The sequence below is a fragment of the Aythya ferina genome (assembly GCF_964211825.1).
Source record: "Aythya ferina genome assembly, chromosome: 11".
Taxonomy (NCBI): Eukaryota; Metazoa; Chordata; class Aves; order Anseriformes; family Anatidae; genus Aythya; species Aythya ferina.
This window is the reverse complement of record NC_140307.1, coordinates 5881418-5905025: the sequence shown is the minus strand read 5'-3', so window position 1 is coordinate 5905025 and position 23608 is coordinate 5881418. Positions and strand designations below refer to the sequence as shown.

General features: G+C 38.1%; 1 protein-coding gene across 8 annotated transcripts in view; it reads left to right on the top strand.

Moving 5' to 3' along the window:
• The window catches only part of MCTP2 (multiple C2 and transmembrane domain containing 2), a 122330-nt gene extending 98939 nt beyond the window's left edge, over positions 1 to 23391 (top strand). For all 8 annotated transcript variants that reach the window (XM_084532643.1, XM_084532641.1, XM_084532646.1 and 5 more), the window contains 5 exons: positions 2622 to 2663; positions 13232 to 13341; positions 15662 to 15771; positions 18011 to 18108; positions 20392 to 23391. In XM_084532643.1, the coding sequence (XP_084388769.1) occupies positions 2622 to 2663; positions 13232 to 13341; positions 15662 to 15771; positions 18011 to 18108; positions 20392 to 20460 (429 nt within the window). In that variant the 3' untranslated portion in view covers positions 20461 to 23391. The remainder of the gene's footprint in view (positions 1 to 2621; positions 2664 to 13231; positions 13342 to 15661; positions 15772 to 18010; positions 18109 to 20391) is intronic.
• The last annotated feature ends 217 nt before the right edge of the window (positions 23392 to 23608 follow it).

The following is a 23608-nucleotide window of genomic DNA, read 5'->3' as shown; positions in this document are numbered from 1 at the left end:
CACTGCTCTTACACTTTGCATCACGCTGATGATTCATGATTCACAGAAGAGGAAAGTCAATACAGGCTGAAAGTGAAGTTAGTTGTTTTTTAAACCTTGTTGGATTATCTGAGACTTCAAGAAGAAAAACTTACTCCTCCTACCTGTCCCCCAATTTTAAATGATGTTTTCTTTTTCTTTTTCTTTTTTTTTTTTTTTAAGTTAACCTTCAGTTCTTTAACTTGACCTAGGAGAAAAAAAAAAAAAAAAAAAAAAAAAAGAAAAAAGATTATAACACACATATATTTACATGCTGCAAATTACAGCTGTTGAGATATGAGACTGTTGTTGCCCACTGTCTTTACATAACAAAAGTAATTATAGTTAAAGGAGAGGATAAATTAAATTCAGGGATTTCCATAATGTTCCATTTTAGAATGTGTAACAAGTACAAGAACAAAATATAAGCTGAACTAAATATTCTAATTTCTGATAAAAATATGATTGACATTTGTACCCCTGAAGCCTACCTTTACACAAATCGATTTCACGGATTTTAAATAGACAAATACTATCCTAGGATTAAAAAAGGTCAATTGCTATTGTATTAGCAACAAAAGTTGCTTCTAGTTCAGTTTTGATCAGTCCCCATATGGAAAGATTGTTGGAACACAGGGCTAGTGTGTTCCATATAGGGACCAGGATGTAGACTTGATTTGAAGATAAATGGTAAAAGAAGTGCTTTTCTTCAATTCCATCTAAGTCCAGAATAACATAGAAAGATATTGTGTGTCTCCAGTGACTACTTTATTTCATCAAGAAAATGAGAACTTCCCATATGGGAGAATCCCAGCCAAACTTTTATTTTATTTTATTTTATTTTATTTTATTTTATTTTATTTTATTTTATTTTATTTTATTTTATTTTATTTTATTTTATTTTATTTTATTTTATTTTAATTTTATTTTATTTTATTTTATTTTATTTTTTATACAAAAGGCAATATAAAATAATGCTAGGTTACCCAGGAAAAAATACATGAACACTACCTCTCAGCACCTACTATTCTTCCTATGGTGAATTTGTTGCATATTCAAATGAGTTGTCTCACATAAGTCAGCAAGATTGAGGAGCATATCATTGGGATAGATGCTACAAAAAGCTTGTGTCTGAAAATGCAAGTTAATTGTAGCAGTACTGAAGAAAGGTCCAGCAAAAGGATTGCCCTTTTTCTGTCACACACATCCTGCAAGGAATGAGATACTGTGGAATTCAGGGGTGTATTTTGCATAAGCAAAATTACACATCTGCCTAAGTGCTTTGTAGGATTGGGATCATATGGAACAAGTAGTCAAAGTGCCTTTAATATTACCTGATTTCTTTTTTATGTGTGCCTGTGATTCTAACCATCTGTAGGTCAAAAATAGACAATCAGGTGCTACTTCTAGTCACATCTGTCCTGCAGATGACAAAAGGTTTTCTTCAAAATACCAATGTTTTTTTGCACATTCATTTATTTATTTTTTGCTTCTTCAGATCTTGGCATTACTTTTGTTTTCTGTTTGCCAGCATGCACATTTTATGTATATAGAAGAAAGAAAACAAGAGTTTTTGGAAAAGAGGACATCATATTCTCTCCCTGATTTCTGTGCTATAAAATGGGGATAACAGTATTAACCTTGTAGGCATGATCCAATTGCCAGGAGGCTAAAGTCATGAATATTGGTAAAAATGCTTTATGATTTACAGATGGGAGCTTCTATAGAAATGTAAACCATGATCACTGTTAATTCAACTACTCTGGGTATTGGAGAGAGCCAAGGAGTAAGTCTGGATATCTGAGTTCTTGGTATCTTGTGTGTACTAGATGAAACTCTTTTTCTGGAAAAGAATAAAAACCAAATCCCAAACATCTTTTATTCTGATTCTTCACATTCTTTTATAGTTATCTGTATTTAAACGTGTAATACGCTGATTCAAATACACCTATTAAATAACTAAGAAAAACCTGGAGGCTCAGCTTATAAAATACCTGAATTGAAAGCCAAGTGCTCCTAATTTCAAGCCATAGCCAAGTCTTTTGTTTTCTCCTCTACCTGTCAGCACAGAAGTTAAAGGGAGAAAATAATGTGGCATAGAAATCTGAATGTGATTCATGAGATTGATTATGTTTATACTAATGTATTTTCTACCATCTAATGCTTCAGTAATGGCCCTAAAGAGAGGGAGCAGTCATTGTAGCAGTGAGGATGGAACAAGTTGAGTATAGAGTCCTCAGCCTTGACATTCCGACTGGTTCATTTGTCAGACTAAGAACAAAGCTGTTTACAGATAGTTAAAGTTGGCAATGAATTTGAAAGCCTGTTGCCTTCAAACTACTGGACACAACCACTAATGCTTTATGTAGACTTAAAATTTGTATAGGGCATTGCATGCTTTGTTCAAGCCATCACAAAAAAAGTCCTTGAATACAAAACATTATTTCTGAAAGGTGAAAGTGGTGGGTGTGTTAATGACTTGTAATAGAAGTGAGAGAAAACTGTGTAATGAAACGTTGTGGGAGTATCATAAGCTTTTTGAATGTTGCCTGCCACTGAGAATTAAGTGTAATGTTTTCTAATGTGGGCATCTGCTTTTGCAGGATCTTATGGGCTTGGATGAAGATGACGATGAGGATGATAAGGTAAGCATATTTCATGATGGTATGTTAGCTAGAATCAGAAGGAAAGTGGGAGAGCACAAACCCATCGCCCTATCTCTGTGAGATCTCCATTCATTGTCTGTATTAACTGGGAAAATAATTGTTTCCAGTTTGCTGCTGAGCAAACTTTAAAGATTGAGAAGGTTGGTTGGTTTGTATAACATTCAATAATGGCATTAGCTGTATGAGACCTGTGAACTTCATTTTAGTCTGAGCATTTGAATCTGCTGTGTGCTTGAAATCATAAAACACATGTTCACGTATGTGTCTGTATGCTTATGGGTGGACAAGGTAAGTACATAAAATCCCTCATCACTTCCATTGTGAGTGTTTGATATGCAGTCTGCACTGATGGCTTACTGCAAATTATTTAGTATTTCCATTCTTGTAGGCCAGAATTGCTGTGATTTCTGGAGGACAGCTTAGAGTTTTCTCAATATTTCTGTTAAAGCCTGGGAAAAAATGGTTTTAGTTTGTTGGCTGAAATGTAGAAAGAATAGGAATTGGCAAGGCCTGTTCCTCGTTTTATTAGAGCATACTTACTCATTCTTCTCACTATGAAAAATTCATTGGATTTTTTTCAACCTTATCAAACCACAGTGACAAATGATAAAAGGATTAGAGGGCATGACATATGAAGAAAGATTAAGAGAATTTAATGTATACAGCTTGAAAAAACATAAGTAAGTGAAGGAGGATCTGATAATCTATAAATACTTCAGAGCTAAAAGGTGAGGAATTATTTAACGAGCAACAGCATGCAAAGAAACATTAGCTGTTAGGAAGAAAATGTTCACAAGGCAATGTGAAACTTTCAAATTGCATACTAAGTTAATAAAATCTTCTTGAATATTCTGTTTTAAGAGTGTTAAAGTGAAATTGTTGATTGTTGAGAAGGAAATCAATACCACAGTTAGCAAGTGCACCTTAACTCTCAGTCAAAGACGCTTGAATTGAAGCTCAGCAGACTAATTGATGGAAATAGTTATTTGAATTTAACCTGCTCTTCTGCGGTTGTTATATTTTGATGAACAACCAGAAACCCATCAGTTATAAACTGAAGTTTAGACAAGCCAGTTAAATTACAGGTTTCTTGCAATGCACAATAATGATTTAAATGCTCTTATTTATATTTAATTCTTTGCATTGTAAAATTGGTCAACTAAATGGATCAATATCTGAAATTAAGCAGAAGTTGATAAATGAAAGTTGAATTATTTTCAAAGGAATGTTATCCCTCTAAAACTTGATAATTTCTATTTTGTGGGTACTCAGTGTTAGATGCCAGTATATATTGAGCCTGTATTTTCTGTGTGATGCTTAAATGTGAATCTTTATCCTCTGGAACCAATCCTATTTACATTTTTCTTTTTTAGTTTTCCAGTATTTTTACTTTCAAGTGCTGAGGTGGAAAAACATGTAAAAATGTATTAAAAACATACACAGTCCTCTGCCTGTGATGTGCAACAGACTAATTGATGTAAACCAAAATATTCTAGGTCAGATTTACCCTGGCTATTACTTTTGTGACTTTGGTTCTCTCTATAAATTCATTTGGGACACTTAAGTATGGATCTAATCACTTTGCATTTTTGCCCCCTGCTAAACAACTCCACTATCGTTTTCTTTTTTTTAGTTTATTTTGACCAAGTGTTGTAGTCTGGGAAAAATCCTGAGAGTCAATGTTGAACTGTCGATGGTTTGGCTCAGCTGTTTTTGCTGTAATCAACATTGCCCCTTTCATGCAGTAAAGGCCCTTAGAAATAGAGAGCTGAAAGAATTAATTAAAGCAACTCACAGTGGACACCTCCATCAGGCTTTCTGATCAAGATAATGCTTTATATCCCACTATGACAGCAATGATAATTCATAACTTGTATTTGTTGTGTACTAGTGTTATGTGTCTATGAGATTCAGACATAGAATTATTAGAGAATTGCCAGCCATTATGTGTATCCCATGTCATACGCTTTGTAGCACTGCCTTAATGTCTTCATGCTGTCTTGGGTACGTTCCCTTTGCACCACTGCTAGACCCTGTGTGCACTCTGACTTGCATCTTTAAGTACATTAGGTTACTCTAAGTGACTTTTCCAAGTCTGAGGGTGGCCAATGCTCACTAGGGAGTGTAAGAAAAATGTAATTTTATGACATTATCTCATTGCAATGTCAACGTTTAAACAGACAACTATACTTTAAAAAGAAGTCTGTGTATTTTTTTCCTCCCTAATACAAGAACTCCTAAAGTTGAAATCTGTTAGTTGGGTTGTAGTATACAAGGTCACTGTTTCTGTTTCCTATCATCGTGTTGTACGAAAATAGTCGCACACATAGCCTTTCTGGGTTCTGCTGCAAGTTAGACATAACAGACCATGCTTCTGGGAATTGTAACACACCCTCTAAGAGACGAACTGTTTACAAATTATAAATACACAGATGCTTAGTTCAAAAAACCCAAGAGCAGATTAACTCCCTCCACCTAAACTATCTGTCTTAAATGACAAGGCTTAATTGCCTACTCCTCCATTCGTTCCCTCTCTGTCCTTTCTGAATACCATCATGGAGGACTGTAAAAGATAAGAGAGATGTGTCCCTTTGGCATAAGCTGCTGGATAGATGAATGCCTTCTCGGATTTGTGCCATCTTGGATGTAGAGTTCAGGCTGTGTCCTGTCAGCTCTGGGGTCTGTCAGACTGTCTGAATAAGGATTGTTTTAAAATTACATCACTGAAATATCTTTTGCCCGCCAGTAGAAAGGTATAGTTGCTTGCAGCTTAAATCGTGAGTCATCTGTTTGTAGAGCATTTCTATTTATTTTACTTTATTTACTTTATTTTACTTTTTTTTGGTTGTTGTTGTTTCTTTTTTTGACAACAACTGTAAAGTTTCAAGAGCAGGTGGTCACCTTGTTGAATGAGTGTAGCATAGCACCGGACTGGAAAGAATTTTGGAGTCTTCTTGTGATCTTAAGTTGTCTGGATAAAAGTTTGCATTTCCTCTGAAATAGGAGGTGATAGTGTGGTGGAACAGTTACTACTATTTCCAGATTTGGTAACTGACTTAAAAGAAAATCAGAGACAAAAATAAATCAACAGCACTTCCTGTTTTGTTTTGGAGGGTCTCCATCCAGTGATGAGCCAAAAGAGCCATGCTTGTATAATGGGGTGTAATAGGGAAGGATTAGATGACACTGTGACTTCAAACCAAGTCAGCTGGCAACTTACAAGAAATTTTTAGTACCTCATGGCTATTTTTTTGGCGTGTGGGATCCCCAAAGAAGAAAAACTCAGTATTTTTAATACACGAAATTCTCTGTCAAAAATAGGTACAAAAATTTACAAACTTTTATCAGCACAGTTCAAAAAGACTCCAGCTGAACAAATTAAAATCAAATTCATCCAGTAGCAAACAGCTGACATTTTCCATTTGTGTTAGATTCAGCATGTGGAAACCTTCCGTATGGATCTTATTTGTATGGGTGGATTACGATGAAAATTGCATTAATTTTCTCCACAGTAAAGGTCAGTAATTGAAACATGAACCAAGAGTCTATTGCGTAAGATGCTATATCCCCATACTTAGGAAAGGTCATACAAGACAATATCATCTCATTGTTTTCTTCCCTGAAAGTATAAATAATTTCATTAGTTTTTTTTTCTTTTCTCTTCAATACCACAATTGCAATATAATATTTCAACATCTCCCATTGAGATTACTGAAGAAAAATGATGGTAAAGGCTTGAAAATACCCCATAATACAAAGGTTACATTCAGACTAACAAGGCTGACCCACCTTCTTCACAAAATTGTGGCCAAGATGGCATCATTAAAAAACAAAACAAGGTGTGTTTTTGTGTAGGTGTGGACTCTCTTAAGTTGCTGATTTCTGTTCAGTGGACTCTTTGTGGTTCTTCTCTTACTGTTTCCTAACAAGTCATCGTACAGACCATGAATAAGTTAGGCTTCTCCATCAGCTATAATAAATACTATGGGACAGATTCTGCTGCTTGCATGAGGTACGCTGGAGGACGCACTTCTAAGCACACACAATTGTCCTGTCTTGCAGCTATATCAGCTAAAGTTCCCAGATATCACTTAAGACACAATTATGGCTTCTGTGAGCTTTCTCCAAGCTTCTTATTAACCTAATCAACTTCTGGTTACGCCAGAGTGCAGGGATTGCTCTGGTTATGCTTTCATCTTTGCAAAGTCTCCTTTGTACCAGAAACTGGGAGAAATAGGGTCTGTTATTTCTCTTTTACATTGTGGCGTTTTTTGTGATCTGTAGGCACCCTATACCTTGGCACATCCTTGTCTCATCATCATGGCCCACCAGCAGTCAAACCATCCATAGGTATGGGAGTGATAAGATAGAGAAATTCAAGGCAGGGAGGGGGCCAGGGAGATTTCCATATATCCTAGGCACTGTTGCATAGCTCTCCTCAAATATAAACTTTAGCAGCCCTAGGCAGTCTAAAATTCTTCTGCTTTCCCTGCAGGTAGATAAACTAACACTCTAACTTCTTTAAATCTCTGGAGGAATATTAAATAGCACCAATCAGGCTTCCGGGCTGAGCTCATAAGCTTTAGGGAGTTCTTGTCCCTTAAAAATTCTGACTATTTAAAATGTTTTTAAAATTTCTTTTGAATTGGCAGATGTATGAATAGGTCTATCTTCCTCTTGTACCCCAAATTGCTAAAGATCATTACCTAGATTATAGATGATTATCCAGTAGTTTAAGTCTAACCACTGTGCGATTGTTCTTATGTCTCATGTATTTCCAGGAGAAAGCACTTTTTTAAAATTTTTCCTTAAAGTTGTTTTCTTTTCCTCTCTTTCCCTCTTCCATTTTTTTTTTTTTTTTTTTTTTTTTTTTTTTTTTTTTTTAGATAAACGGTGAATGATGACTTTTTTCTTTAGTCATTGTGCACATAAATGGTGTTTTATTCTGTTGTGACTGTTGATATTGCTTTAAGACTTGTATCGCCAGACTCTGGGTTTATATCTCTATGCAAATGTGTACGAGTACAGAAAATGCATCTTAAACCCTCTGTATTTCACGTCTGTCTTGTGGGAAAGCAACAGAGCCATGATTTAAGCCTCTCCACAGAATCTTAAACTCTGTTTGGCTTAGGAGACTCTCTGGTCCTTTGCACATATATGAAATTTGTTTAACGTGAGCAAAGGAAGTGTGGCGCTATGTTTTCCATGAGCATTTGTTAATAAGGCATGAGATGGTTGTCTTTGGCTGTTTTGCCAGTGGCCCCCCAGACTTAGCTGTAGGATGATGTGCCCTGCATTTGGAATATGTTCTTTTAAGGCTGATGGTGCTCTCCTTCATATCAGTCTGAAGTAATTCTATTAGCTCTGGTGGAATTATTCCAGATTTCACACCTTTTTAACTGAGAGCATAAATTGACCTGTATGTGTTGCATTTCCTCTATTTGGTAATTATTTCAAGTACACTCAGATTCGCTAAATTTCCACAGCCAGGCAGGCACATTTGCAGTATGGTGTTAATAAACAAAACGATCCTGTGATGCACAGTTTTGGGACTGCACGAGGCAATCGCTCAGAGTTTGGCAGCCATCCTCTCTGTGTGCCCGTTCCCCCTGTAGGAGCCGAGAAGCCCTCCTTGACACGCAGCAGACATCACAACACAGGGCAAGACAGTGACTCAGCAAGGCAGATTGCTGGGATTGTTTCAGCCACCCTTGGCTCCCACCGAAGGCAGGATCCAGTTCAAGGTTGCTGTGGTGTCTATTTTCAAAGCTCTGCCTGGAATTCATTTTAGCTACCAAGAGACTGTCTGTCACTCCATGGCTGCCACCTCCCACAAGAGCTTCATTCTGCTGCTAGACTGAAGCTGTTAGTGAACGGTTCCCTGCAGACAATAGAGGACAGTGGTCTGCTGTTTATAGCCAATAAAATCTTTCTGGTTTCAGAAGTTCTTCATCTACAAGTATTTTGGCCTTAAGATGTTTGGCATGGGTTTTGCCAGACAGTGGCAAGTTTGGAGTTCTGCAGTCGAGCACAGAGCAAGTTGCAAGTGAAATCCAATTTCAGTTAGGTCTCCTTTTCTCTAAATAACTACAGCATGGTTTTCAAAACCCAGAGGAATAGTGGAGCAAAAAAGCATGCACGCCTGAGTTTTTTTCTTTTCCCCTTTCTGTCAGTCTTGTTCCTTGGTAACACACTGAGGAGTTCATATCCAGTACAAGGGATAAATCCTGGCAAAACATTGCCCTAATGTGCTTTTAGCAGTGGTAACATAGTGGAATAGCTACTGTAAAAAAGCTAATCCTGAAAGCTAGGCCAGCCCAAGCTAGGCGGAGTAATTTTTCCTATTCCTGAAAATATTCTAAATTTTCAATCCTGATTTGTTTGCCTGTGTCCTTCTTCCTCCTTTTACAATAATCCCTGTATCCTTGTTTGTTCTTTCTCCTCCCCTTATTCCTTGTCCTTGCCCCCAGTGTTTTTCAACTTTATATATTGAGTTTCCCTTGGCATGCCAAAAATTTGCTGATGAATACCACTTGTTTGAAAATTGCATGCTAGATTTCTTTTTGTGAGAGTGTTTTATATGAAATCCAAGTGAAGTATTTAGAAGTTTTAAGTAACTTCGTAACTTCAAACCTGAAATGTTAGTTATGTGCATATGATATTTGCAGTATACATCAAAAATGCACTTAGGAGAATTTTATTTTTTTTTCTCTTGCATTTGTTGCTTACTGTTCTGGATATATCCAGAATAAAAAAATGAAAATCTGGAGGATGAATTAAAAAAAAAAAAAAAAAAAGGGAACAGCTTTTAGCTTTTGTATAGATGACAACTATTAATCCTGGAAACAAATGTTCACAAGAAGTAGTAGAGCTCCACCATCCATGTTTTTAATTCAGTACTGAATACTTCACCCCAGAGTAGATTCAATAACTAGCATTATTTGGTCTCTGTTGCAGGGCAGAGCAAATAATTGGTAATTTACTAAAATACAGTCTCTTCCTCTGTAGGTCTTGTAGTCTGTAGCTCACCAGTCATGAATTGCTGGAGGTGTCCTCTCCTGGCCACGTATCACACACTTTCAAAGTCTCCATCACTGAATGTGCATCAATTTTGCACTCATGTGAGAGTTTTCTTTGCAACTGTCCCTGAACATCTGGGAGCAGGACAGCATTGTTGGAAAGGGAAAAGATATCACAGAACTGTAGTAACTCTTTGTGTGCATTTACATGTTCTGTTTGTTAACTGTTACGTATTTCAGAAAGAAAAATCTAGAAGCAGTTTTTGCAGAGCAATTTTGTGTCTTCATGTAAAAGTTCAAGCTGATGTGCATTAAGTGGACACAAAAGACTTAATTTCTGAATTTGCTGCTTTTTGGCTTTTTTTTTTTTTTTTTTCCTTCTTCTCCTGACAAGCTTAATCTTTTGTAAGACCCCTTTTGTGTTTTTGTTCAGGCAATTAATGTAGAAATGAAGGTTTCTTAAATCAGGATATGCAAGGAAGATTTGAAGTAGCACACTGATTATATAATTAATTCTCAGTTGTAAGTTCATTTTGATGGAGTTAATTCTTTCCCAGAGGCTCCAGGCTAGTTTTGGTCCACCCACAGTGCTGTAATCAGCTAAGAAATAAAGAAGAAAAAGGCCTTGAAGGAAAGGAAGTTTCATGACTGGCTGTAGAAAAAAATGCCAGAAACAGGCAGGATATTTTATTTTTAATTCAAGGAAAATATACTGAGCTGTGGTTTTGAACCATGGGTATCCAAAACCTGTTTTTAAGCAGCATAACATTTTGAGTCCAAATGAAATCAGGAAAGAATGATTTCTCAGGAGGATGGAGAAAAATTGTCTGGGTTGAGGGGGACCTTGCACAGATAGGAAAAGTGTTTTTAGTGGAAGATGAATTTACGATTATTTTTTACATCTTCCACAAGTATGGTAATGCTCAAAAATAGACTTCTGCGTGGCATTGCCCATTTGGTAATAAATGGAGCAATGACTTTTTTGTGGACTACGAACACTCTTACTGCTTCTGACAGTGTTGTGTGAGGTACTGACTTCAGAAAGCATCTGCGGCACTCAAAAACCCAAAAACCTAAATAATTTGGAAAATCCCATTAATCGTACTTCATTTCTCTGCTTCTCTACTGCTTGACTGGTGACCTAATCATCATGTGGATGTGTTTAGACTTCAGGCTTCCAGAACAAAACAAAAATAACAAAGAAAAGACATTGACTAATTTTGAAATCATTTTGCACAGACAGTGCTATGCTTAGTGCATGGGCAGTGGTAGCCCATTTTATTGCCCAATTACTGATTTCAGTTATAAGACTGTCTAGTCCTAGACTGCCTTTTCCTTGGTTAGGCATATTTTCTATTATAATTTGAAGAAAAAAAAAAAGTGATTTTATTGTGCATGCTAGGTAAAGATATGCATACAATTGTCGTTGTATCCTGTGAAATGGTGGTTTCTGTTTTGTTTTGTTTTGTTTTTTTTTTTTTTTAGTCAGCTTGGTGGCTGCAGCAGAAGTTATGTTGTATTGATTAAAGTGCATTATCACTATGTTTCCAAGCTCAGTCAAAGATGTGTAAATGAAGTCAGCATGATGCAGATAGAGTTGTTAGATGATCTTCCTTGTAGCTCTGGGTAGCAAGAGTAGGCTTGCCCTGGAATATCACTGTCTGAAACAGTTCCTTTACCCCTCTGTCTGAATTTGGATAGAATGAAATTCCCACTGGCTGCTTCTCCATGAACTGTTCTAAACTTCTACTTGCAAGTTTGCTGCATAAAAGCCAACTATGACTAAGCGACTGTTGCACCATTCTAGTGAAGGAATAGTTAAAAATAATCCTAATGTGTCATTTACATTTAAGCCTAACAAGGTTATAACTGGAGTTGTGTGAAAATGACTTTTTGGTGCTATTTTCACGTAAACTAACTATTTATTTATTTATTTTGTTATGGGGTTATTTCACACCCGAAGGGTTTCATTTTTGTTGGTTGTTTTATTAATGTAAAAATACTCATTTTCACACCCGAATGTGTGATTATTTAAAAATCTTGCTTCTATTCATTGTGCACGCACTCACAACCTAAAGGCAAATATTCAAATGTCTGGAGCTTGATAACTCCATGGTGGTTTTGGCTGGCTTTTTAAGCTCAAAAATTACTGTGAAGATAAATGTGCAGTAAGTAATTCAAACCTTTGCTTTTAAGGGTTACAGGGGCCATGCTGTCATGTCTGGCTCTTAGCATCCAAGGATGGTTCATATGTTATTTTAGCACACATAGATATAGTGCCGTGCCCTGTCTCAGATGCATGTAGACCCTCTCACAGCATGGTAATGCAAAAAAGTCTGTAGCTATGAGGCTTCACCTCTGTGGCCTGTTGCAACTGTAACTAGCCTCTGATCCTCTCTCCTGCACAGCAAAATATCATGGGCTCACAATGCAAAGGCAAAATTTCAGCCAGTGTTGATGTGAACATCTCTGGTCCTTTTTACTCTCACCCACCCCTTCCTCTGCCCTGCCCAATGGGGACCATGGAGAACATGGGTGTGACTTGCATTGTACCAGCATCTCCCCTCCCTGGACACTGAGGGGTTAAAACACAACTTAAATTTTCTTTCTCTCTCTTTTTTTCTTTTCTTCTAAATTGAGCTGGTTTTGTAGAGTCTAAAAGTGATGTAAAATCAGTGTCCAGGGCTCTGCATTTTGTAATAAGTGAATGTTTTGCTGATTTCTTGCTAGAATATCTGCAACCACACCAATTTGCATGCCTGTATGTGTGTTAGATTGCTGGCAAAGAAATGCTGAATGCTGATAATTGTATACTGATTTCCAAGGCTGATTTAAGTCATTTTGATTTTTAATTCATTCTGTGCTTCCTTTTTATTTCTGCACATGTGTAGTAATGTCCTGTAATGTTGTTGCCTAAAATAAGCAGTAAGAAATGAAGTTGTGAGATGGTTGCTGTAAAAGGAAAATGTCATTTTTTCCCTTTGATACTTTTCTTTTTCCAGTAAAAGAATGTCTGTGTATACAGAATGTTCAAAAAAAAAAAAAAAAAAAAAAAAGTTGTATCAGTATCTTTCTGTTAATTTATATACAGAAAACAGCATGGCTGTTGGGAGTCTACAAAGCTCAGAAAAGTGATATTCAAAAGTTCTGCATAAGAATATCCTTTTTCTCAAGGAGCACTAAGCACCCAGTCAGCACCCAGCACTCCCCCTTGAGGTCGGCTGGACTCAGGGGTGCTCAGCACCTCTTCTGGTTTGATGTGCAACTGGGTTCTTCTTTGAAAGCCTGGTTTGAAATCTTGCTCTTGATTTGTATTAGAAGATGAAGAAACCTCAGCACATGTACTGAGGAACTGTATGCCTCTATGTTCTTTGTATGTAACAAATCCAGGGTAGGTTTTCTCTCCTTCACGATCGGGTTCATGGATACATCGATGATACTGGGAATCTCTTACTTTCCCCACATGTCTGTGATCATGTTAGCAAATTAGCATATACTGAGTAATTTTTTTTTTTCCTTTTTAAAAAGGAATCTGAAAAAAAAGGATTAATTGAAAGAATCCAAATGGTCCAAAAGGTCATCATAGCTGTTCAAAGCATCCTAGAAGAAATTGCATCATTTGGAGAGAGGATTAAAAAGTAAGTGATGGATTTTTCTTGCTTAACTATGATTTGCAATGAAGAAGAGTGAGGACAGTTAAGGTGGGGTGAATTTCTTGATCCAAAAATGACCAAGGTAGAGCAGGAGAACCTGGCCAGTACTATCATTTCTTCTTCTTAGGGTGTCTTTTACTCCAAAAACATTTCCAAAACATAAAGAGAAGAAACCATGTGCTGTGCTGGTGTAGCTCTCACCTTCACCCGTTTGCCCAGATGTTTGATCTTGTCTATCTGTGATAAGGTTCAGAGTCATGCTAGGAGAATACTTCTTGAAGGTGTGGGCTCAAAAGTATCAGGCTTTTCTTTGCATTTCCCCCAAAGAAAGTAGGTAGGCATTGATGTTTGGCGTTGCCTTTCCCACGCCATCCCAGCCCTGGTTACAGAGGTTACTAGTCACTGATTTCCTTTTCTAGTACATCGATATTCTTTTCTACCACTTTGTCTGCTCCCTACTTCCTGCTGATGCCATGAGGAAGCCCAAAGGCAGTTTTCTGGGTCTTGTCACCATGGAAGGCACATAGGGTATTCCTGACCCTGCAAGGGAAAGAGGGTGAAGAGCCAAAAAAGAAAAAAAGAAAGAAAGAAAGAAAAAAACCTCTGCATGCAAACACACACAAACTTTTATAACCCAATCTTTATTGGCACTTAATTGACCCACATTGTTTTCTGTTTTGAACACAAAGTGATGGTTTGTGATTGAACGACACTTTAATGAGGAGCTGGGTTCAGACTAAAAATACAGCAAACCCATGTGGTGTGATTCCACTCCGTGCACCCCAGCTGGGGTGGAAGTGGCCCAGAGATGTATTCCAGTCTATGAACAGGGCACTGTTCTATCCAGCTGCATGGCAGGAAGACTCAGAGTGTTTAAGCACTGTTAATTCTTGTATTCATTTTGGTAACAATGGTCTTAGAGAACACATTGGGTATTAATGTGGAGGCCCGATGTAATTTCAGAAGAATTCCATTGTAACTCAACAGTAATGTACCATTAAAAAATTGCCACCAAAGTTTTCTGTAAGTGACAGACTGAATTGTGCTACAGTTTCCGTCTGTCACTCTAGTTATGCAATCATAGGGAGTTTTAATAGTTTAACTGAATTGAGCTGTTTTTCTTTTTCTTTTTTTTTTTTTTTTTTTAACTTAAGCTACGTTGATTGATAATGATGGGTCCTCTCCCACCTATCTTTACTTAATATTTAATACATCTATTGAAGCTTAAAAGTAATTCTTTTTCCCGTCCTATTAATTTTATCTGTCAAGGGAAGTTCATATTATTTTATAGCCTGATGAGTGGTCCACATTCATTCTCTCTTCTTCCTACTCCCCGTCATCATGATGTGAAGTTAGCAGGCAGATTGCGTGAAACAGATGCCCAGATCTGTAAATCCACCTACAAACTAATTGGCATTCATGTAGTCCAGGTATCTCAATGTTTGGTGGTACCATGGAGATGCATATTGCAAGGGAACAAGTTGACAAAGTACCTTCTGGGCTTATATATGAATGGTCTGGGTGAAAAGAAATCTTGTTTTGTGCTTCAGAAGTCTGAATGATCATGGTGGCTGAGCCTTTGGAAAGTGCTCCCGTTGGGAGAAATGGTGGTGTGTAAAGGCTTAGACTGATGCTAACACACTACCACCAATCTAAGACAGCCTCCTTCGGACAGTGTAGTAAGGAATTGATGAAGATGTGAGGAAATGGAAGCAAATGTATAACTATTAAGATATATTTATATAGAACATTATTTCCTAATGCTATGCAAAGAAATGTCTCCGCTCTTTTAAGGTTTACTGTCAGTTGTAATTAAACCATTCAAATTATTAGTGAGGTTGATTCTGACTACCTGCTACACTCAAGTTGTGCATTGACATACATCTCATGTCATCACCACTGTGCCCAGCAGAGCCAGCTCAGATGACTTGCACCTGTGGCATGGCTTTGTCTCCAAATCAGATAATCTGCTCATGAATAATGGAGAGCTGACCGGTGAGCAGAGATGTGTAACCAAGTGCAACGTGTATAAGAAGAAATGAAAAACAACTCGCTACATGGCTAACAACTTCACTGAGCCCTCCAGAGACTATCCTCTCTCCTTATCATGATACCTGCCTCTCAGATACCACCTTTAATCTATTACAGCACCCAGATGCAGGACTCAGCTTATCTGCCTTCCGAAGGGTCTGCAATGTACAGTGTATTTGAATACGCCGAGCACTGAAATGCAATCATTAAATTATTGTTGGGTAGCAGAGTACAGAGCAGAAACATTGAGTAAGATTATTGTTGTTCTTTACAGCACGTTCAACTGGACGGTGCCTTTCCTCTCTGTTCTGGCCTGCTTGGTCCTTGCAGCAGCAACGGTTATTTTGTACTTTATACCACTGAGGTACATTATTTTAATCTGGGGTAAGTACTCCACTGTGTCTCATGCATGCAATAAATGCAGTATATATCTACAGAATGACATCAAGCAAGCTTTAAGCTTTTCTTAGGGTTCTTTATAATTTTCCAGCAGCACCACAAGAGACATGTTAGTGTAGATAAGCTATTTGCAATATAGCTATTATTATTATGCAGGGAAGTAATTAGCTTCCTGGTGCTGGAGCACACAGACAGGAAATGGTAGGGAGTGGGCAAGGAGTATTTAAAGAGCTTCACCATGGAGGCTTGATCATGCAGCCTTTTGGTTCTTAATTCCCCTTCAGTCAGGAGGAGCAGTGTGCCCGTGGTCCAGCAGGAGGCACTGAACATCAATCTGGAGCGGGGGACAGAAAGGAATTGCACGAAAATTCATCACCTTCTGGGGATGATGTAAAAGAGGAGCTTTTAAATATGAAAAAATGCCTAGCAGCATTCTGAAGAAGGGTAAGGTGGTCTTTCACAAAAGAAGATGGTATTTCAGCTGCTGAAATCCTTCCTTATCTCCAAATGGCCTTCTGTCTCATTTATGGTGATATGTTTTATCTCAGACTTGAGGTCAAACAGCAGAAACAGTGCAGGTAATCCTCACTGAACCATGGAGCTCTGCCCTGGCACAGTGCTGGGCTGTAGGGAGCTCCCATCACCTTCCTGGACTCAGCCATGTGCTGCTGTCTTGGTTCTCCTGGATGCAGAAAAAGGGAATGAGAAGGTGCCAGTGTGAAAAGCTACTGGAGCGGGGGAGAGCAGGGGATTAAGTGAAGGATTAAATCAAACAAAAAGAGCAAAAGGAAAGGAGAAAAATTGCTGGGAGTAAAAAAGTTCAGTAGCAAAATATATTTGTTCTGGTATGGAGGACACGGTGAGTACATGAGAACTCTACATCCGTTCAACATCATCTAGACTGACAGGGCCTTCAAATATGATACGTGTTAAACAACTACCCTGTGGCAAGGCCTCAAAAGACCTTATGGTATTTTCTGTTTTTTAAAAATCAGGTACACAGAAAATTGTGTTGGCATTTTGCTACAAGCATATGGCTTAAAAGCTGAATCTCAGATGTGAAGCAGGTACATGTCAGAGAGAGGAGAAGGCTGGAGCAGCCATCACGTTTTAAACTACTTTCAAGGAAACTAGTATGGGATTTTGGATAGGAGTGTGATAGGATTGAGTGCTCTATTGTGATTTTCAGAGGCAACAATGTATGTTTTTTTTGCGTGTGTGTTTTCTTTCTTTAAAGTGGGCTAGTTGTTTTATTCTGCTTCATGATACTTTGTTCTTCTACTGCACCTTTAGGTAGCCACGTTACTAGCTGCAGTCTCTCAGTGGGGAAGTGGTGGCAGCAGGGTGTTAAAAGTGTGCACTGGTGCAGGGGGAGTGCTGGGAAGGGTGATCAGGTTTATCATTTTTTCATCCTGGTCCATGCAATGGAGGTGATGCTGGCTGGAGGCAGCTCATCCCTCCCTTTCCTCATAGAGAGGAGAGGGAAAACCTTATGAGCTCCACAATAAAATGAACATTACACTCCTGTGGATCTTCTTTACAGACTGGTGATCTCCTCTGACAGCTGAAGTATATCCAACCCCATGGAGAACACTGGGAGTGCTGTTGCTGCAGTTAAAAAGCCAAATTATTCACCTTAAGATTAAAATGAAATAAATCTCGTGATAAGTTTTCACAGTTTGACACAGCATCAGAATATGGTCAGCTTGTCAAATTTGGTTCTGAAAAGAGAGGATAAGCTCTGAGACATGGTGACAAAGGAAACTTTTATTTTTAGAAGTAGAAGAAAAGAAAACTTATCCTGTCCAATTCTTTTCAGAGCCTTCTAGCTCCCTGGGTATCAGCAGAAGGGAATGTCTTTGCTCATGTAGGACAACAGATTTAACAGTAGTCTCAGTTGCAAATTGGTGTACTCTCCCCATGTTATCCTCTGGAATAAATGCATGCTACAATCTTTTTTATTTTTTTTCTCCAGTATTGACAATGGATCACCTCCAAAATAGAGAAATGTATTTTTAAATAATGCCCCTTATTTTCTCCAGAAAGCATTTGTGAATGATTCCACATGACAGGCAACGTGTGCATGACTTGAAGTCTGAGGCACTGTTTTCACACTAATTTTTACTTGTGAAATTTTCTTTCCTTTTTCACCTTGCCTGAACAGTTTAGAAGGGAAGGAATAGAATGGAGTTGCATTATTTTGTTTGCTTTTTTCTTTTTCTAGGCATAAATAAATTTACTAAGAAGCTTAGAAATCCCTATGCCATCGATAATAATGAGCTACTAGATTTCCTCTCCAGGGTACCATCTGATGTTCAAAAGGTACGTAATGAATGGCCAGCACCAACAGAGGCAGCAAGCAGTACTGAGAGCGGCTGGGTGCTCTGCTTGGGGAATACAATGCCACTGCACTTTTGAATAAGTGAGATAAGGAATTGGGAAAATCCACAAAGGGTGGGGGGTGAGAGGGATGTTAAAAGAGAGGGGAGCCAAAATCCTTTGTCAGAAGCATGATTGCAGAAAAATTATCCTGAAAAGACCTACTTAAAAATGATCTGAAAAATCACCCAGCGTGGTTACTGAACTATGGTTTCCGTCACCTTTTTGCTCCGATATTTGTACGGAGGGAAGAGAAAAATAGTCTCTTTGATAGAGATAACCATCCAAAAGGCTTTGCTGAATTCTTCCTTTCCTCAAAATGGAGTGTGGGGAGCATTATTTCCATGACTTTGTGCTTGCTACGCTTTTTCACATCAGCCGTCCCTCAGAATTCTTCCTCCCCACCCACCTTGAACTCCAGGCTGTCCTTGGACAATGCTCAGATCATCTTTTTCATTAGAGAAAGCCTTGAGATGTGTTTAAAATACTCTGTGGTTGATGAGATCAATCTTCTACCATTATGGAATTATAACTTTTAATCTAGCCAGAATCTGTCCTCCCTCATTTTCAGTTGTCTCTTTTCATATTTCTTTGAAACAACAACACTGTCTTCAGTAATCTTGCCTATCTTCCTGGAAATTATTTGAACAATAAGTCCTTTAGAATGTCAAGATCTGTTTATTTCTCTTGGAGGAAGGAAAATAGTCTTGCTGGGTAATGAAGCACATGACATAAAGAATTCTTTCTTTTGTTTTAATCAACTGGAATCTGTGTCCTCAGGCCATGATCCTGATGCCCTGGATCCCACTGACATTGTACCTTTCTCTGTGAATTGTGGTACTTTCACAGTGAGGTGCTGCTTACTGTGAATAAGGGGATCACAATCTCGCCTGTAGTGATTTTACTCTGCTGGAGACTGAAAAATAATTGCCTCCATGCAGTGTTGAGGCATCTGGTAGAAACAGGGTTGGAAAGGTTTGTGGTGACATTTATCTCAAGAGGCCACCAGATTGGTTGATGGCAGCACTAATAACTTGAGAGAAATCTCTCTGTAGACTGGTGGGAGGAAAAAAGCTAAACAGGAATAATCACAGAGACATTAAGCTTGAGTGTATTTTTTTTTTTTTTGGTCATTGCTCTTGTAGAGTGCACTGGATTTACAGTGATGGTTTGCATATGCCCTTTTAATGTTTATGTTTAAAGATAAGCTGCTTTTCTATTTATGCTTTATTTAACATTTACATTTATAACATTTCCTTGAGTGGTTTCTATCATTTTGGAAACCTTTGAGCTCTCTGAAGAAAATGATAACCACTTGCTATGAGGGAGGACTGATAAAAGTTCCTACAATGGGACAGACCTTCTCTGAGGAGTTTTCCACTAGTGCTAAAAATAGCGAGCCTGTGTGACAGCCACGCACTCCTCCAGCGAAAAGTCATCCATGGCAGCTCCAAATCCCTTCTGTCTGTTTCCTCCTGTGTGCTGTTGATGCATCATCATTTCACTGTGGTACTGCAACGAGTTGGAAAATACCTCTGTATGTTAGCCATTTACAACCCACATGTGCTGGACAAAAGACAGAGGAGGAGTGGAAAAGATGGCATGTTCAGCAAAACGTTCCTGTGGTTCCAGTGGGAATACTTTTCTGTAACACAACAGACAATTTGCTGTTGGGATTACCTGATCCTCATCAGTTTATCACACATGTTTTAAGTATTACATTGTAAATGAAATTGTTTTGAAAGCTGGAGGCAGCTTTGTCCAGGTTACTTTGAGAAAATATTTTCCTTTTTGAAATGATTAAATATTCCAGCATCCCAAGGCCTGTGTACATTTTGACGATTGTCATTTTACTGCATATTGGGATCCACTTGAGTTGTAACTCCTGAGAGAAGTTTATTAAACTTATAGGTTAATTTCAGAAGAAGAAAAACAACTCCCAAACCAAAACAAACCCAAAGATCGATCCTATGTTGCTGAAATCAGGTAGAACCCCATGTATCTCATTAGAAAAATCTGCTTTTAATATTTTCGTTTCAAGAAATGATGCATGACTTCTCAAATCCTTCCTGCAATTAATCCCCCATGTTCCTGTGTTTAGAAAATGATTCATTACTTTTGAACCTTCCTTAGTTTCCCTTGGTTTGTCCTTGGGGAGCCATTAACACACACTGTAGTGAGCTAAAGTTACCTAACTGCAAACGTCATGTCTATTTGTTTTTACAGGTGCAGCATGCTGAATTGAAACCATACAGCAGCTCCAGTCCCATTAGGAAGAAACGAAGTGCGCTATAGGATGCAGTGAGATTTTGGAATGCAGCATCTCCCTCCGTACCCCCCACATGTGCTCACGCGCTTCCCCCCTTCTCCTCCTCTTGGTTCGGAACAACACTATAATCACTGCACAGACTTTTTTTTCATGGAAGACATGGTTTTTGATAAACACCTATCTTGAGTTGTCTTTATGGGCTGCCTTTTAGGCACTGAGATGTAGCCCCAAAAGTGCAGGATGGAACATATGAATTAGTTCATAGGATGGGGAAGAGTATGGGAGGGAATATTGCCACTGCGTTCCTTTTTTTTTTTTTGTGTGTGTGTCTTTGATTGCAGAGGCAAAGCTGGATGTGGTAGCACTCCCTGTTTTATGTAGAAAGAAATAATTCTGCTTAGTGTTGCAGATCAGCTGAGCTGATGTGAGGAGATGCTCTGAACCAGTTTTTAACATATCCAACAGATTTACATTAAGATATGAAAGCTATTCTTTTCTGAGTTAAATCACTGTGCCTAGAAAGGTTTAAGCTCTGAATTAACAAGTCTTTGATACCCATCTTCTGTTCAAGCAGTGTACATTTTTTAAAAGTTTTTTATCATAATTAGCAGAAAGAGTGAAGAGCTCCAGTAGTATCTCAATATTTCATTCGGCACTTGTGGGATTTTCCTTTTTTTTTTTTTCCTTTTCTATTTTTTTTTCCTCCAAGAAGAGAAGTCGACCCTAAGCTTAACTGTTTGGACACTGGATTCATTGGAGATCCATTGCTGGCAATGGATGCATGATAACCTTCTGCTGTGAAAGGATTAAAAGACCTCAGAAAATCCTAACTCACTGACCTGAAAAGACTCTGTTGACTTGCCTTTTATAATTCCATCTCATCAGGTATTTTCAGCGTAGCTCTTGTTTTTCTGTCTAAATCCAGAGGGGTCAACACTACAGATACAAGAGAAAAACACTTTTATAGCCTTAAAGAAACAAGTGCTTGTGCAGAAAAAGTGCATGGTGCCCGAAGACGTGGTTGTGCAATAGTGGGCAGGCTTTGTTCCACCACTGATTCTTGTTGGAGTCCTTCCTGGTAATTCACAAGAAATGGATCAGAAAGTGAAACTCTATGGGAAATGAACAATGAAGAGACAGGAAAAAGGACAGAGTTTTCTCTTCCAGGGAGAATGATTTATTGCTTACTGATCTTTTAGCTCTTGTGTTTTTGCTTTATAGAAATGACACAATCAGCATTATTCATATTGTTTGACTGAGGACACTGATGCAGAATGATGTGTAAACCTGCTCAGTTTTATTGAGAATGTAGCCCTTGGTCTTTCAGATGCTGTAGGACATGGTGGGATTGACTTGCCTCCACGAGTCATTGGTAGCACGAGAGCTGGAGCTTGGTTCCCTGGCAGGTGTTTACACCAGCATCCACTGGCGTGGTTCATAGTACAAAGAAATAGGGAATCCTGGGAGACAGGTTACATTTTAACAAAGTAAGACTTTGGAAGTCTTATTAATTAAAGGTAAAACGTGTAAAGCCTTGTTTATGGATTGGTGATCCAAATGGAGTCATGCTGTTCAATAATGCAATCTTGTGGGCCTGTTGCATGAATCTGGGGGAGAACTAACACCAGATTATCTTCCACTGGATTATTAACCAGATTCAGTGAGTTTTAAAAAAGTTTATTTTACAAAGTAACAAGTCCCTCTGTGTCTTTGAATTAGGAGGGGCATATTTTCATAGACTTGATTTAGAATAGAATAGTTCAGTTGGAAGGGGCCTTCAAAGGTCATCAAGTCTAACTGTGTGACCACTTCAGGGCCAACCAAAAGTTAAAACATGTTACTGAGGGCATTATCCAAATGCTTCCTGAGCACTGACAGGCATGGGACATCAAACGCTTCTCTAGGAAGCCTGTTCCAGTGTTTGACTAACCTCATGGTAAAGAAAATTTTTCTAATATCCAATCTGAACTATCCCTGGTGCAGATTTTTGCCGTTCCTGCTTGTCCTATCATTGGCTCTCAAGGAGAAGAGATCGGTGCCTCCCTTTGATAAAGAACATGTTTTGATCATGTAAAGCTGTGTGCAGCTGCATGTGAAAAGATAGGGAAAAGAGTATCCCAATTTAAAATGCTACAAAAACGCCTCTTTGTGTGTGCGTGTGCTTGTGTACCCATGCATGTACATAGTTGTATATAAAGAAGCGTACATGTATAATGTATTTATAGGTGAATGTGTGGGGAAAACTGGGTGAATATACAGATTTTAAAACCTTGAAAATGTTTATGAAAAATGCCAAAGATTCAAAAGCTTATCTTGCATCTGTTCTTCTTCATTTTATTTCTTTCCCGGCATGTCTCTCTGGCTGAGCCAGATCTCTGCATGATTTGATTTACTTCAAGTTAATGAAGTCAGTTGGAAAGAGCCTTGTAGAAATTATAAAATCTCCAGTAAATCTCCTTCTTGTACATACAATAGATGTCCACGGATCCCTTTGGCTAAACCAGTTTCTCAGTCTTCTGTATAAACAATGCCTCATTGTCTCGCTTTAGACTATCATCCAGCTTATCATCCTGTAGTCTTTGTTATTTTGTAAGTACCGAAGTCAGACATATTTAAGTAGGCATGTGAGATCTGATCATTGATTTGAGTGAAAACATTCAACTGCAGAAATGTTGTTTATTTATTCAGAAGTTAAGACTGATATTTTAAGTGTTATTTTTTTCTATAGATTTTTCCACATTGAACTGATTTCTGTTCAGAAGACAGGGTGAAGTCCTTTTTTTTTGTTGTTGTTGTTTTTTAATGTAGATATGTGCGTTTCAGAATAATTTGTATGAATTCTTATGCTGGAGACACACCAAATGAAGGGTTTTGGATGGTCCAGTAGTTACGTATGTTGTAATGAGCTCTTTGTTTTGATAAATGCTGTTTGAAATGCAATAAACATTTGAGGTTAAGCTGATGCTTTTAATTTATCTGGATTAGGATATATGTTTCCCATTCCTTACAAAATGCTTACTGCGCTATAATAAGTATTTGACTAGGTAAGCAAGTACATCACTTGACAGTGCAGTGTTATAGCTAACACTGGAGGTCACTTGAAATGGAGGCTGTGTGGCTGTAGGAGAATGAGGTAAAGGGGTAGTAGTCCACCTGCTTTAAACTCTTTGGCAG